The sequence below is a fragment of the Drosophila albomicans genome, chromosome 3, assembly GCF_009650485.2.
Source record: "Drosophila albomicans strain 15112-1751.03 chromosome 3, ASM965048v2, whole genome shotgun sequence".
NCBI lineage: Eukaryota > Metazoa > Arthropoda > Insecta > Diptera > Drosophilidae > Drosophila > Drosophila albomicans.
In genome coordinates, this window is record NC_047629.2 from 2,544,311 (window position 1) to 2,559,335 (window position 15,025).

Below are 15,025 nucleotides of genomic sequence, written 5' to 3' on the forward strand. Positions count from 1 at the left end.
ATAGAGAAAAACAAAAAATGATTTATCACTCTATGAGTTACGTTTGCTCAGTTGACTTTGACAGGCCGCCGCCGAGGCAGCTTCCCTCTCTCTCTCTCTCTGTGTCTCTCTCCCTTTCCCTCCGATTGAGTCATGCAACATAGTTGTTGTGCCGCATGGGGATTACAAAAAGAGCAACTCATGTGCATGATGAATTAAATTAGCAAAACGAACAAAAAAAAATATAAAAGAGTGAAATCCCACCATCCAACATCATCATCATCGGTGAAATAAAAAGACACGTTGAATTTGAGTTTTTAAAAAAAGGTTTTTCATTTTCATTTTTGCATTTGTTGTTCGCTTGCGAAACAGAAAAATATCTTTGTTGTTTGTCGTACATAGATGTATATATATATAATATATCAATATATAAATAGTTATTCACAAGAATTATCGAGAATTATCCATAGATAGTACATCATATTATATTATAGAGTGGGGCTTTAAATAATAACTTATATATTATACAAAATAAAAAATAAATAACAGTTTTGGGCTTTTATACTGGTACAAGTGTTATCCATCCATCTACACACATTTCTCTTTCTCTTCCACTGTATCTTTCTCACATTCTTAAACTGTATCTTGTATCTATCTATATGTCTTAGCTGGTTCTTTAGTTATCGATAGCTTAATTTGCTTGTGTTTTTGAAACTGTTTTGCTAAAAATTTAATGACGAGTAGGCGAGTTTTCTTTTTTTTTTTGCTTTTGCTGATGATCTTTAAACATTACATACAATAAGTATTCAGATATTTGTTGTTGCTTTAAATTTGAAATAAATGCTTTCAAGTGTTTTTTTCTCGTACTTGCTATAGGCAGTTGTCAAACATTGTGTGTGTGTGTATTACATTTATATAAAGTTTATCTCATACATATATACGTAGTTATATAATATCAGTTTTATAGTATTTTTCGACATTTTTTTGTTTTTTTACAGTCACATCATATACGCATTTATATGTAATTATGTAGTATATTAGTATTCCATATTGTGTATACGCCATGTAGTATTTTTTTCATTCTTCAACCCAACTATTATTATTAGAGTTATCATTATTATTACAATATTTTGGTAAGCGTAAGTGTTTAAAATGAGCTTTACTGCCATAGTTTTTAGTATCATTATTATTATTTTTTTTTAAATATCTCTTTGAAGTTCTTTTACTTTTACCGTTTGCTAGCTAAGTTTCTTTCTTCTTCTTTTGTGAATGTGTTTACAAGTGGTTTTCTCTTCGAATGTGATTATTGAATTAATTGTAGGAGACTACGTATTTGCAGTGGCATTCGCTTAACTCTATTTTAGGCATATCAAGTTTTCTCATATTTACAAAAGATCAAAGCAGCATCGAGCAGGATTCAAAGAGCAGAGCAATGCCAGTGTGGCCAGACTTTTTTTCGTGTACGTGTAAGCAAATAAAGGTTCATTTAAAGCAGCAAATCGATTCACTTGAATCTCTTCTTTGGAAGTGCATTAAAAATATTTCGAATTAAAATGGAATTTTAATAGAATTAAACAAAATCCCGAATAAACAAAGTCAATCTCCGGCATTAGCTTTTCACATGCGAAGGATTGAAAATCTCAGCTGGAAAGTTTTCAGCTCATAAATCTTAAGCTTGCTTTTCTCTCTGTTTGCTGTAGTTTTGTGCTGTTTTGTTTTGGCTTGAACTGATTAAAAGCATATTAAAAAGTTATCAGAGAAATGCTCTAAACGCATTTGCAGCTAAGAAAATGAGAAAATGAAAATGAATGAGGGGGAAACGAACAACCAACCACAAGAAACAAAAGTTCCACTCGAGTGGTAACTTTAGAAAACTTTGCAGCTTGACATTGTTATAGGGCGCCCTCTAGCACTCGCTTCCTCTCTCTGTCTTTCTTTCTAGAGTTTTGTTGCTGTTTCGCTCCTCACACATGCGAGTTGAAAAAGAGAGAGGGAACTGCAATTGTGTTTTGTATCTTTGAGTTGCATCTTGTGTGTGTTTAGTGTACTTGGATTTATGTTTGTTTAGTGCAACTAAACTGACTTTGCACTGACTAAACAAAATAACACTACCTGCTGTCTCCCTCTCTTCCTCTCTCTCTCTCTCGCTTAGTTTTAGTCGCACATATTTTAGTAATTAAAATGATGCACAGGAACCAGTCCCCAAAGAAATCACTGTCAACTCTCTAGCTCTCCCCCTCTTCTCTCTCTCTCTCTCTCTCTCTCTGTCTTTATCTCTCTTACTGTCTCGCTGTGTCTCTCTCTCTCTCTCTCTCTCTCTCACTCTCTTACCCCACTCTTCCTCTGCTCTATACGAGATACGCCTGCACATGTGGACCTTGCTGCTGTCCCGACTGTGCTCCCGACTGCTGTCCCGTCTGCTGCTGAGGAGTCGCCTTGACCATTGTGCCCGCATGTTGCTGCTGCAGCTGCTGCTTCGGCTGTGGTCGCCAGGTCTGCGCTCGCTGGGCATCTAGGGGCAAGCTGCTAGGTTGCTGCTGCTGCTGTTGCTGCATCAGCATGTGCTGCTCGTTGTCCAGCGTGGAGTAGTCCGAGTCTATGCTGGAGTAGATGTGCTCCGATGGCGGTCGCATGCCGTGATGCTGATAATACTGCGCATGCAAGTGATGTGGTCCGATTGCAGCCCCTCCCGCCTCTCGCTCCCCGCGACGCTGTGGCCTGGGACTGGGCGTGGCTGTGGTGGCAGTCGAGTAGTTCTGCTCAGCAGCAGCTGCTGCGGAAGCTGCCACAGCCGCCTCCGCTGGACCGCAGTAGGCAGGCGGCGGCGCCTGGCGATAGAGCAGACCAGGACTGGCGGGCTGCTTGATGCGCTCGTGGTTGTGGTCTAGGGTATAGTTGTTGCCCCGATACGTGGGGTAATCCACGGGGAGGGCGTAGCGCAGCTTCTCCCAGAAGTGACGATCATTACGTCGAATGCGATGCACCGCCGAAGTCTTTAGGTAGGGCAACAACTCGATGTCGCTCTCCGCCTCAAAGGCCACCTCGGGCTCCTCGATGATGACCAATTTCTGTGGCCTGCCCCTTAGAGCATCGTGCACCGAGCGACGCAGCTCGCAACGCGACCATTCGGTCTGCAGGAAGTTGCGTGTGAGCAGAATGACAACTCGACGCGACACGCGACTTGCCTCAAGCAGTTGATAGTGTGTGGCATCATGGGCGAGATCTCGATGCTGCAGACAGACACGCAATGCGGGGCGACCCGTCTCCAGTTCGCTGGCGATATGTTGGCAAACAAACTCCGAGTCCTTAGCCGAGTGGAGGAGCACCGCATCGTAGAGCTTCTCGGACTCCTCGCAGCGTGGACCAAAGACACGGACGCCGTAGTGCGCAAAGAGCCAGATCCTGAGGGACTCGCGGAAGACGAACACAATGATGACGACAACGAGGAGGAAAACAAGCGCCAAGGCAGCAGCAAGTAGCGGGATGTAAGACTCTGGAATTCCGTGTTGCAACATCGAACCACCTGAGTAATAATCGGTGCAAGCGGCGCCTGTGGCGTTAAAGTCGAGCTCGCGTTTCTCGGTGGCAGCTGCGATGCTTGCCTCGTAGCCCAGAGCCGTGTTGCCACTTCCAGGGGCAGCCATGCAGTAAATGTCCTGCGCGTCCTGCACAATCAAAGCGTTGTCCGCCACGTACGAGGTGAGCGCCTGGAGGAACTGACAGCGGCAACTCCAGGGATTGCGACCCAGCGAAATGCTCTTTAAGCGCTGACCAAAGTGCGTGGCATGCAGCTGCCAGATGGGCAGTGTGACCAGACGATTGCCGTCAAGACGCAGTAGCTCCAAGGAGACCAAAGGCGCAAGAGTTGCGTTCTCAATGTTTCCCAGCTGATTGTTGTGCAGATAGAGTTCACGCAGCGCGGACAACTGCTCGAATTCGTAGCCGTGCAACGTCTGCAGTCGATTATCGGAGAGTTGCAGCAGCTGCAATGTGGCCAGACTGGCGAAAGTGCGATTCTGTATCGATGCCACTTGGCTGCCATTAACATACAATGCTTTGAGGTTCTTCCTCCCGATGAATGCGTGATTCTTGAGCACAGGGAAATTGTTGCCATCGAGGTAAACGATGCTCGAATCCATTGGCACACGGCGTGGCAGCTCCATGGTCTGTTGGTTGCCGCAATCCACGACGTTCGTGGACCAGATCTGATCGTGGTAGCAGGTGCAGTTGTGGGGACAAGTCATCTCGCAGTCGCAGGCATCAAAATCGCAGCAGTGACACAAAGCGAAACAATGCGATTCGTAGCGACAGAGAAAGTCCTGAGAACGCAGAGTGCTCAGGGGACGCACGGCGGCGCCACGAGCATGTGGCATGACGCACTCGATGTTAGGCATGTCCATGACACGCGGATGCTGCCGTGTGGTCAGGTTGTTGATGCGCTGCAGCCAATCCATGGTGCAATCGCACTCGAAGGGATTTCCGCCAAGGTAGAATTCGGGCAGAGCTTTGGGGGCAGCAACCGGAGCGATGCGTAATTGTTGCAGTTGCAACTTGCTCAGCTGATTGGCGTAGAGATCCACACGAGCCAGATTTGATTTGTCCACGAAAGCGTTCGGTTGGACGTTGCCAATCAGATTGTTGTTGATGAACAGCAGCTCGATGGTGTTGGGAATGGACATGGGACCAATCTCCGTGATGCGGTTATGACTGGCATCGAGAGTCCTGACTCGAATCTCCTCCTGCAGCTTGTAGTAATTTCCCAGGGCTTCAATGTAGTTGCCGTGGATGTCCAGCCACTTGAGATTCGACGGAATGAAGGCGTAATCGAACCAGACGAGATGATTCTCCGAGAGATTCAGCCAAAGCAGCGACACAAGCGTAGCAAACACTCCGTTGATGTCGGAGAGGAAATTGCGGTCCAGGCGAATCGCTTCCAGTTCGTAGTTCTTGTCGAAGGCACCACGCTCAATGCTCTGGATGCGGTTCTTAGCGAGGTTCAATACACTCAAACGCGGCAGATCGGCAAACATGCCAACCGTGATATTCCCAATCTGATTATCAATCAGACGCAATCCCGTGAGCTGATGAAGATTCTTAAAGCTCTGATTGTCAAAGGTGCGTATTTGATTCTCGCCCAAATCCAACGTTCGCAACATGGCCAAATCCTGCAGAGCACGCGGCACTTCGTTCAGCTGATTGGAACTCAAATCAAGTTCCTTTAAGTCTGAACAGTTCTTAAACACCGCAGTCTCAACCACACTGATTAAATTGTTGTTCAGCGTCAGCTTAGACAGCACATACAACCCGTTGAAGAGCTTGTCGTCCAGGGTATGTAGTCGATTCTCAGCGAGATTCAAGGTGTGCAGATTGTAGAGGGGCAGAAAAGCGTTGTCCTCGATGTGGCCAATCGAATTGTTGCGCAGATTCAGGATCTGCAGAAAGTAAAGCTCCTTAAATGTCCGATAATCAATCCTGGTCAAAGCATTGTGAGCGAGGTTCAGCACAATCAAACGAATGAGACCGGCAAACGTTGTGTTGTCCACATGATTTGAGGTCAACTGATTGCCGGATAAATCGACAACCAGCAACTGTTCCAGGCGATGAAAGAGTCCCTTGGGCAGCTCATACAGCTCGTTGTGTTGCAGATGAATCTCACGCAGTTCCTTGCTGCCTGCGAAAAGTCCCTCGGGCAGCGTCTCCAGGTGATTGTTGCTCAGATTCACAATTCGCAGTGAGGCAAGTCCAGCCAAGGCTTCCCCGGACAATTCTGAGATGTTGTTGTGCTGCAGATTTAAGTGCTGCAATCTCCGCAATCTCGAGATTCCCCAACTCTCTGTGATAGAGCGCAGCTCGTTGTGACTCGCATCGAGCAGCTGCAACTCGCTGCCACTTCCCGTGGCAGCTGCCCCGCTGCAATTGAGATCCGCGAAACCCAATTGCTCCGCGGTCCGAATGCGATTCCTGGTCAAATTCAGCGTCTGCAGATTGCCCACCGGGCATAAGAAACCCGCAGGCAAGCCCCGCAAATTGTTATCGCTCAGATCCAGTTCCGTCAGCTGTTTAAGTCCGTTCAACGAATCCGGGTAGAGTTCCAGGACTTTCGCTGCTCCCCATTCTCCATTCCGCGTGCTCAGCTTGAGTGTCTTGAGCGTGCTCAGTCCTTCGAAGGCGTTGTTGGGCAACTGCAGCAACTTGCAGGACTCCACCCGTAGAGTGTCCAGAGTCTGCAGGCGGGCAAAGACCGCTGTGGGCAGCGTCGACTCGAAGAGATACAAATCGCTGCACTTGATCGTCAGCTGGCTGCTGCCATCGGCTCCTTGGAGATCGAGTCCTGGCTGCCGTTCAATCAGTCGCAGCGCACAGTGGACGATGCCGCTGCTGCCATTGTAGCTCCAGCTACACTGATTCACCGGCCCACTGTGCGCGGGTGCGGGCGAGGAGGCAGCGGGGAGTTGTGCGGCTGACGACGACGAGGCAGCGAGCAGCGAAGTATAATCGCTGGAGAGACTGACGCTGCCGCTCCCGCTGCTGCTGCTGCTGCCGCCTAACATCACGCTGGCTGCGCTGCTGTCGTCGTTGGCAGCGCTGCAGCTGGCGCTGATGGCGAGCAGCGCAAGGAGCAGTAATTGAAGCCTAGGCTCCATTTGTGTTTGCTTTTTGGTTGTGTTGGTGTTGTGTAGGTGTGTGTGTATGGGTGGGGGAAGGGGATGTTGTTTTTGTTTTTCTAGGGTATCTAATGCGATGCACAATGCTGCTGTTGCTTAGTTTTGTGTACATGGAATTGACATTTTTAGTCACTGTTAGTCGTCACACACACACATCACAAAGATACACACACGAAGTTACGCACTTTAATTGAATTGCTTTATTTTTTGGGTATTTCGCAATCTTAAACACTTGCTCTGTTTTGGCATTTCTTTAATCCAATTCAATTTTCATTTTCTGCACTTTATTTTTTTTCGGTTGGTATTACTTTTTTTCTCTTTGCTCTTTAGCGATTTTGCGTTTATTCAATTTGAAAATTTTTGTGCGTGCTGCACACGTCCGTACCGTACGGCGCTCGCACTCGAACTGTTTTCCTACTTCGCCAATAGTCACAGTCAAAGCCGTTCGACTAACGACAATTACAATTGCCGCACACGACTCGCAACGCCAACCATAGAGAGTGAGAGAGTGGGACAGAGAGCGTTAAAACACACACACTGCACGAAGGAGGCGCATGTGCTCGCTCGGCTCGATAAAACGATGTGTGGCTCTCTCGCTCTCCCGCTCTCTCATGACGTTTAGTTACTTTTGCGGCCGCTGCATGGCCGGTTGGCGCTAGTGTGCCATGCTCAATGTGAGAGCGCAAGTTTGAGTGAGTTCTTGAGTGGTTTTTCAAATTGAATAAATTGCAAAGCGGCTCAAATCTAATTTCAGCAAAGTAAACAAAGGTTGTATGTTTATAAAAAAGAGTTGTGTTTTCCAAATGTGTTTAAATATGGGTTTAATTATAACAATATTTTTATAATGTTGAATTTGTTTTATAATGTTTAAATGTCTAGTTAAAATTATTTACTCCGCGGGAGTTCGCTGCTCATTTCTAAAATTCTAAAATTGTGCTGCCTAAGCTGCCGCTCTCTCTCTCTCTCGCTCGCTCTCTTTCACTCAACACATCACTCAGCACTCGGTTAAACTGTAGTTTTCTTATTGCTGCAACAGCAGCAGGAACAACTTTGAAGGCGCATCCGTCAGATACGTTTCCTATTGCGAGGCAACTTCTAATTGTTGCAGCTGCAAGGCAAAGCGGAGCAAGGGTGGCATGCAATTTTGTCAACGCTAAAAGATGTTTAACACATTGCCAGCAACTCTAATGCACACACACACACGCTCTAGATACACGTACTTCAAGATACACAGCGCACTGTCAGATACATTTGAGAATGGCGCGAGTTTCTCAAGTGGCAGCAGTCGCGTTATATTTAGAGTGTTTAGATCAACCTTTATCCTAAGTTTGTATCTGTTAATGTATTTGTATCTGCATCTGCATCTGCATCTCTATCCATAGATAGCTCTTGAAGTCTCCCTCAAGATTTTGTTTGTATTTCCTCACGCTCTTTAAGGCCAAGGCCAAGTTGGCCATAACTTCAAGTATCTCGAATCATTTGCCACATTTTCGGACATTTTGAAAAATGTTTTATTTATTATTTATCATTGAAGATACTCTACACATTCTTTGAGGTATTTATCAGACGAATGTTGAATGTAACTTTTTTGTTTGTTGCAAGTTTCGTCTAATGCATTTATTATTCATGGCAACTTTTTCATTAACTGACAGAGCGGGAAACCAGCGCCCACACATGACCGGAAGATGCTTGCGGTCTGCACACACACACACAGAGTCACACACACACTCATAGATACTTGGCAGCAATTCCTAGTCCTTGGCAGTCGTCAACAAGCGGCAACAAATCTACAAAAGCCAAGTAAATTGCCAAAGGTGCAGAGCTGCTTCAGCTTCAGTTTCTGCTTCTGCTTCTGCTTCGCCCGTCTTCGTCTCCTTTTTGTAACTAAGTTAGCACGCTTCCTACTCACACCCCCTCCCTCCCTCCCTTTGCTTCTTTTTCTCTTCGTTCTCAGCTCCAACTCCAACTAGACGAAGTCCCAACACATTGCCATTGTTTCTCTTCCGTCTCTCTCTTTCTCTCTCTCTCTCTCTCTCTCTCTCTCCTCATCTTCTTTTTTTGGCTGCTGCAAAAAGGTGTCGGAAACTTGTTCAACTTGTTTCCATTTTACTATTCCTTGTGTTTGCATGTGTGTGTGCTTATGAGTGTGTGTATGTGCCACGGCTGTAAAAATAGCAACAACAAAATGCTACCTCATATTAAGTTGGCCGCTGATGATGAAGGCTTTGGGAGCAGCAATAAGTTCAGTGGCAGGACAAAACAGGACTCTATGCTAAGTGCATTGATTTGAAGCGATGACTTCGTTTAGTATGTTTTCTATTTATAATTCTAAAAATAAAACAATAACTTAATGAGAGAACAAACAAAAAACATGTCTTTGACATGCAATGTGAAAAGTTAAAGCTTTTTTATGATATTTTTATAAAAAATAAATATATAAAAAAACATATTAAAGTAATTTTCTGAGGGCATTTGTCGCATGCTCTATTTACAATTGAAAAATATAAACTGAAACAATTTTAAGAATAAAAAAAATCTTATTCTTAGAGCTCTTGATTATCATTATATTTAGAGCTTAGATTAATTTTAGAAACTCTTTCTGTTTTACGATAATATAATAAATGTATTCATTTATTGGTTTCAGACCGAAATTGTTCATTTTGGCAATTATCTTATTAAAAAAGAAAAATAATAGCAAAATATTTCTTAGCTCTAATTAAAGTGCTAATCAAGAGATATAAAATTCATAATTACTCAAAATAAAAAATACTTTGGTGTATGCTTTTTCAATTTAGATAGCCAAAGATTTACCCATATAAGATATATACTATTTAAAATATATATTTATTTATTGGTAATAGCAATTTAACAAAACTAACGCGATACAATCTTTTGGTTTCAATTCATAGTTTTTTGCAATATAACAAGTAAAAGTTAAGTTTAAATATTTAGGAAAAAGAGTGAAAAATATACTTATTCCAGTATAAGATAAAATAAAAACAAGTAAGAAAAGTAATGTCGAGTGTGCTTGACTGTGAGATACCAGTTACCCACAGTAAATTAAAGCAAATCAGTGCGGTATTAATCTTAAAATATGCCGAATTAATAAACAACAAAAATACTACGATATACCGAAGGCCATATTTGGTATATCGATGAAGTACTACATTCGAAATATACCATAAAGATAAAACTATACCAGATTATCCACCAAAGCAACTGAAACCCGATTGCCGTAGAAATTTTTTGCATTACAAAATTTTTCAGGAATTATAAATTCTATAGTTATTATTGTCCACTAAAATTCAAAAACTAATAACTGTAAGAGAAATTTTCCACAAGATTCTAAAATTAGTTATATTGAAATAATGATTTCAGCTTTACTAAAAATGGCGTTTGAATGAAAGTTGCCAATTGAAACAACACTTCCTTTTTTAAGCGTTTCATAAATAACTGAAAAACAAAAATTGTCAAATAAATACAATTATCAGCAATTAAATATTTTTCAAAGTTTGGTCTACGGCATGAAATGAAGGAATTTTAGTTATTTAAGTGATAATTAAGTGCCCAAAATGAAAATATAATAATAATAATATATTTGAATTAAAGTAAAGCTTGAAAATGTAGAAAACTCTAAGCCGAGCGCTAATCAATTTTATTAATTTATTATTTATTCTTAATATATATTATATATTAAAATTTACTAGCGCTGGCTGCTTTGGCCTTTGGCTTCATCAATTTTATAATATATTTAGTATGATGAAAACGTGCAAAAAAACATTTCTCACAGCAATGCAACACACATTTTTTAATGTGATCTCATTTCTTTGTATAAAATCCTTAAATCATGACTGTTCGCAATATGAATACACAACTGGCACTGAAAGGTGTTTTATAAGTTTTAAGAGAAACAGTTGTATTTAGAGAATTCTGTTAATTCATTTAGTCACATAGTTTGATAAACTTTAATTCCATCTGCTGATAATACAAAAATGCTAAAGTTCCTAGCAGAAAACGTTGTATGTAATCGATTTTTTCTGAATTTTAGTCATTAATTGAGAAAAGTGCATAAAATAAGTTTACAAATGTAGCAGAATTAAATTTATTGATTGTAAGTAAATCATTTATATTGAATGTATTGCATATAAAAGCACATTTCAGATTGTTGCATAATTCTTGAGGCAATATTTTGAGTGGAAGTATTCATCTCATTTATCATGTTGTATGAAAATGTTCAATTGAACACTTTACAAAAATGTAGTATGTTGTTATTATAAAGTTTCAAGACGTAAATCTCAGCATAAATATTGATATGATATTGGTTTGACTATAAAATGTTAGTGCACATTCAATTAAGATTAAATGAAAATAAACTGAAAAAGATATTTATTTTTATTGTAATTACATATTCCACATAATTGCACAATTTTTGTGTAAAAGATAAGAGTGCAACTAACGAAATAATACCTTGTACATTATTTCTTTCTTTTTATTGCTTATTTTTACTGAATTCTTGTTGCATTCTATCTAATATTTATTTAAAGTTTTTACAAAATGTTATTTAGTTTTAATTTAAAATAACATATAAAAGATTTTGAAGTGATCTTAAATTACCCATCATATTTTCGTTCAAGACAAGAAGAAGATGCATAATCTGCAGTTGGAAATGAGAATTTAAAAGCAACGGAAGTCTAAAAGCTTTTTTACAAGTCTTAAAAGTTTATTAGCTAATTGCCGATTCATGATCTATATTTGTATAAGGTTCAACCTCAGATGAACCAAGAGCTGTGCTCCAGTTTGTGACACTATATAAATATGTACGCATATGAATAACACAACAATTTATGGGCAAGTAGCAGCTTCATCTGCAACTAAGTATATTTATTGTAATGGCCATCGACCCCAAGATAGTCTACAAGAGTCCAACAACTGTTTGCGTGATGACTTCTTATCTTTGAGAGAAGAGAAGAGAGCAGAGGAGAGTGGAAGCCCACCATGAATTATCTGCAGTCGAAGAATGTCGGGAACAGCTCTATTTGAGGGGAATGCAGAGAGAGAGAGAGGAGACTCCGAAGAAGTCAAGGGTTATCAGCTGACGTCGACGATAGTGCGGTATTATATTTCAATTTATAGAGCAAAGAATATCAGTATTAAAATATATACATAGATTGTACTTATGGTTACGTAAATGTGCATTAAATTGCGCGATAAATTCCTCCGTTAATTCTCAATGGATCTCGAGGCCTTTGTTGCTCTCGCTGCTCGCTGCTGATGTATGCATAAATAATTAGAGAGAGAGAGCGGACAATAAAATGCGTCGGCAATGTTTAATTACCAAAAGTGCGACAAACGTGGCGCAATATTTTCGATTACAGGCTGCAAAATGGGAACCCTAAAGCGATTCCGATTCAATGGAGCACAAGAGAGTGAGGAGAGCACAAAAGGGAAGCAGAAGTAGGAGGAGGGGAAGTCGGTTAGAGTCCATCTCGGCTCGGTTCCATTATCAAGTCTGTTGCAGGTTCCCGAAAAATGGAATTTGTCATGAGGCAAAAGCTCAAAACAAATTGCGCAAATGGCAAATGCTGTCGCTGCACCCACATGGCCATGGCTGAAACACCTCCCACCCCCTCTCCCCCTTCTCTTGACCTTCCCCCAACGAGCGATAGCCACTGAACCACCGAGTTGATATAAAATATGCCGAGGCCAGTTTCACGGCCGGACATAGAATTTTGACCAAAAATTGAACTAAAAACAAATTTTCGGTGCCGTGCGGCAAAAGCGGCAGCTGAAATTGACAGGCGCTGGTAAAGGATCCAAATGGCAGCAGCACCAGCGAGGGGGGAAATGGAAAAGGGGGCGAGGGGCGACGGGGAATTGAACAACAGGATGCGACCAAATTGAGCAACCGTTGCACAGTGGAATAAAGTCAATGGAAGTAAGAGCAAAAAAATGAAATCCAACTACAGTTGAAAATTGCAACCTACAACATAGGATAAAGAATAAACACCGCTCATAGGAAATACATTTTTTTCTTAATATTATTTCATTGTTGAAATTCTTTTTTTTTTTTATAATAACGAAATGGTAATAAAGATAGGTGCACTGTTACCTAACTGGACAAATTAAACAAATCAGAAATAATATTCTAAAAGTTCAAAAATAAAATAAACTTTTTGAATTATTAAATTCTTTAATGGGAAATTTAGAAGTTCTCTAAAACTATTTTATTTTTTTTTAATATCAATAAGTAAATGAAACTTAAATATTTTGTATATTTTTACTAATTATGACAATCGAATTACTGAATTCGTGAATTTTTAGTATAACTAAATACAATGGAAACCAAAAGTACATAACCTATGGATACATTTTCGCTTTTAGAAAAATAAACAAGAAAGCTCGAGTGTGCTCGACTGTGAAAAAACTACTACCTATTTTTAATAAAATTAGAACATGGCAATATTAATTTTAAGACAAACCACATTAATATAAAAGCAATACTAAACTATATCAAAAGCTATTTTTTTATATTGATGTACTATACCATTAAAAATATATCATGGCTGTTCAAGAATATAATATACACTTTTTTAATTTGCTAGAGGTACAATATTCTAATACTGTAATGTATAATACGGATAACGAGAATAAAAATGTCTGCAATGAATTTTTATACCCGCTACCCATAGGATAGAAGGGTATCATAACTTTGTGCCGGCAGGAAATGTATGTAACAGGTAGAAGGAGGCATCTCCGACCCTATAAAGTATATATATTCTTGATCCGTCTGTCCGTCTGTCCGTCTGTGTGTCTGTCCGTCTGTCCGTATGAAACACTGGATCTCAGAGACTATAAGAGATAGAGCTATAATTTTTTTCGACAGCATTTGTTATGTTTCCACGCAGATCAAGTTTGTTTCAAATTTTTGCCACGCCCACTTCCGCCCCCGCAAATCAATAAAATCGAATTTAAAGCTAGAGTTGCGAATTTTGGTATATACAATAACTACTATAAGATAAAAATTGTGGAAGTTATTAAAGAACTACTTTTGTATGGGCAAAAACGCCTACTTACTAGAGCTCTTAGTTGCTTTGGCCGACAATCTGGTACATTGTGCCGTCTATGGTATATTTTGAATGGTGTGCTGTATCGATATACCAAACATACCATTTGGTATATTTTTAGTATTTTTTAGTATTTTCGGTATATTTTGAAAATAATACCGCAATATTTTGGCCTTATTAAAAATGGGTAGCGGGTATCTCACAGTCGAGCACACTCGACTGTAACTTTCTTACTTGATAAAAATGATTCAAATAAAATTCGAAAATTTACATCGGTCCTCACAAAAATATAGAATTTGAAAGTATTTAATGCATCCTAAATAAATGTGACTTCACTTTTTTTGTATATGTATGTTCATATGTATTGTTCATAGTTTTTCTATATTGGTTTCTTTCTGTAAAAAACATTCTATTTCTATTCCAAATACTAAACCAACCGATTATATTTCTGATGAGTAAGGCATTAATACTTAATTTTCAACCACTGTGCGTTGCTAGTGAAGTTGAAGCTGGAACTGAAGCCGAAGCTGGAGCTGGAACAAGTGTGAAGATTGCTGAACTTGCGCTTGTTATTATTATTGTTGTAGCTCTTCTTCTGCATCGTGGCTTTGTTGTTGTTATTCTCGTTGCTGTTGTTGTTGTTGTTGTTGTCGCTGTTGAGGCTGGTCCCATGATATAAATTGCACAGCTGAGCAGGCAGCATAATCGCATGCAATTATGCCGCACACAATCACAACGCCAGAAGTTTGCGAAACTCGCCAAGCAACAACTCAGCTGGAAATGCAGCAGCAACAAGAACAACAACAACAACAACAACAACAGAAGGAGATAGGAGCAGAAGCTGAAGTTGAAGCTGAAGCTGCGATGTGGCCAACAAGCTGGCACTAACAGGTGAGTGGGCTGTTGTGTCGAGTTAAGGCTCCATCGAGAGAAGGAAAGTGGTGAGAGAGGGGGAGAGGGAGAACCGCCCTGAACAACACAACAATGCAGCGCAGCGCAGAAGAGCGTACTGCAGTTTTTGCCACTGCTTCTTCCTGGCTGCCACAGCCACTGCCACTGTTTGTTGCACAATCTTGTGCAACTTTGTTTAGCCATGGGCCGCCGCCACAACACGGTTTTGGTTTCCTGTGGCCACATTCTGTTGATTTTTGCCTCTCGTCCTTTGCTGATTTTTAAGGCCTATTTGCAAAGGAGCCAAGGAAGCGCTGCTGTTCTCGTCAGATACTTTTCCTGCCTCCAACTTGTGGCTCAACTATAATTTCATTCCGCGTTTTTTTCTTTTCCACCCACATTCTCTTCCAATCGCTTCGATGATGT

The 15,025-nt window shown here is 40.9% G+C and overlaps 1 protein-coding gene across 1 annotated transcript; it reads right to left on the minus strand.

Annotated features, from left to right (window-relative positions):
* Positions 1-1,165: 1,165 nt before the first annotated feature.
* Positions 1,166-7,429, minus strand: LOC117568145 (toll-like receptor 7). The gene has a single exon (XM_034248554.2). The coding sequence runs from the start codon at positions 6,621-6,623 to the stop codon at positions 2,328-2,330; it is 4,296 nt and encodes a 1,431-aa protein (XP_034104445.1). The 5' UTR covers positions 6,624-7,429; the 3' UTR covers positions 1,166-2,327.
* Positions 7,430-15,025: the final 7,596 nt, after the last annotated feature.

Excerpts from the sequence above, each read along its gene's own strand:
- LOC117568145 (XM_034248554.2), bottom strand. The coding sequence starts at position 6,623 with ATGGAGCCTAGGCTTCAATTACTGCTCCTTGCGCTGCTCGCCATCAGC.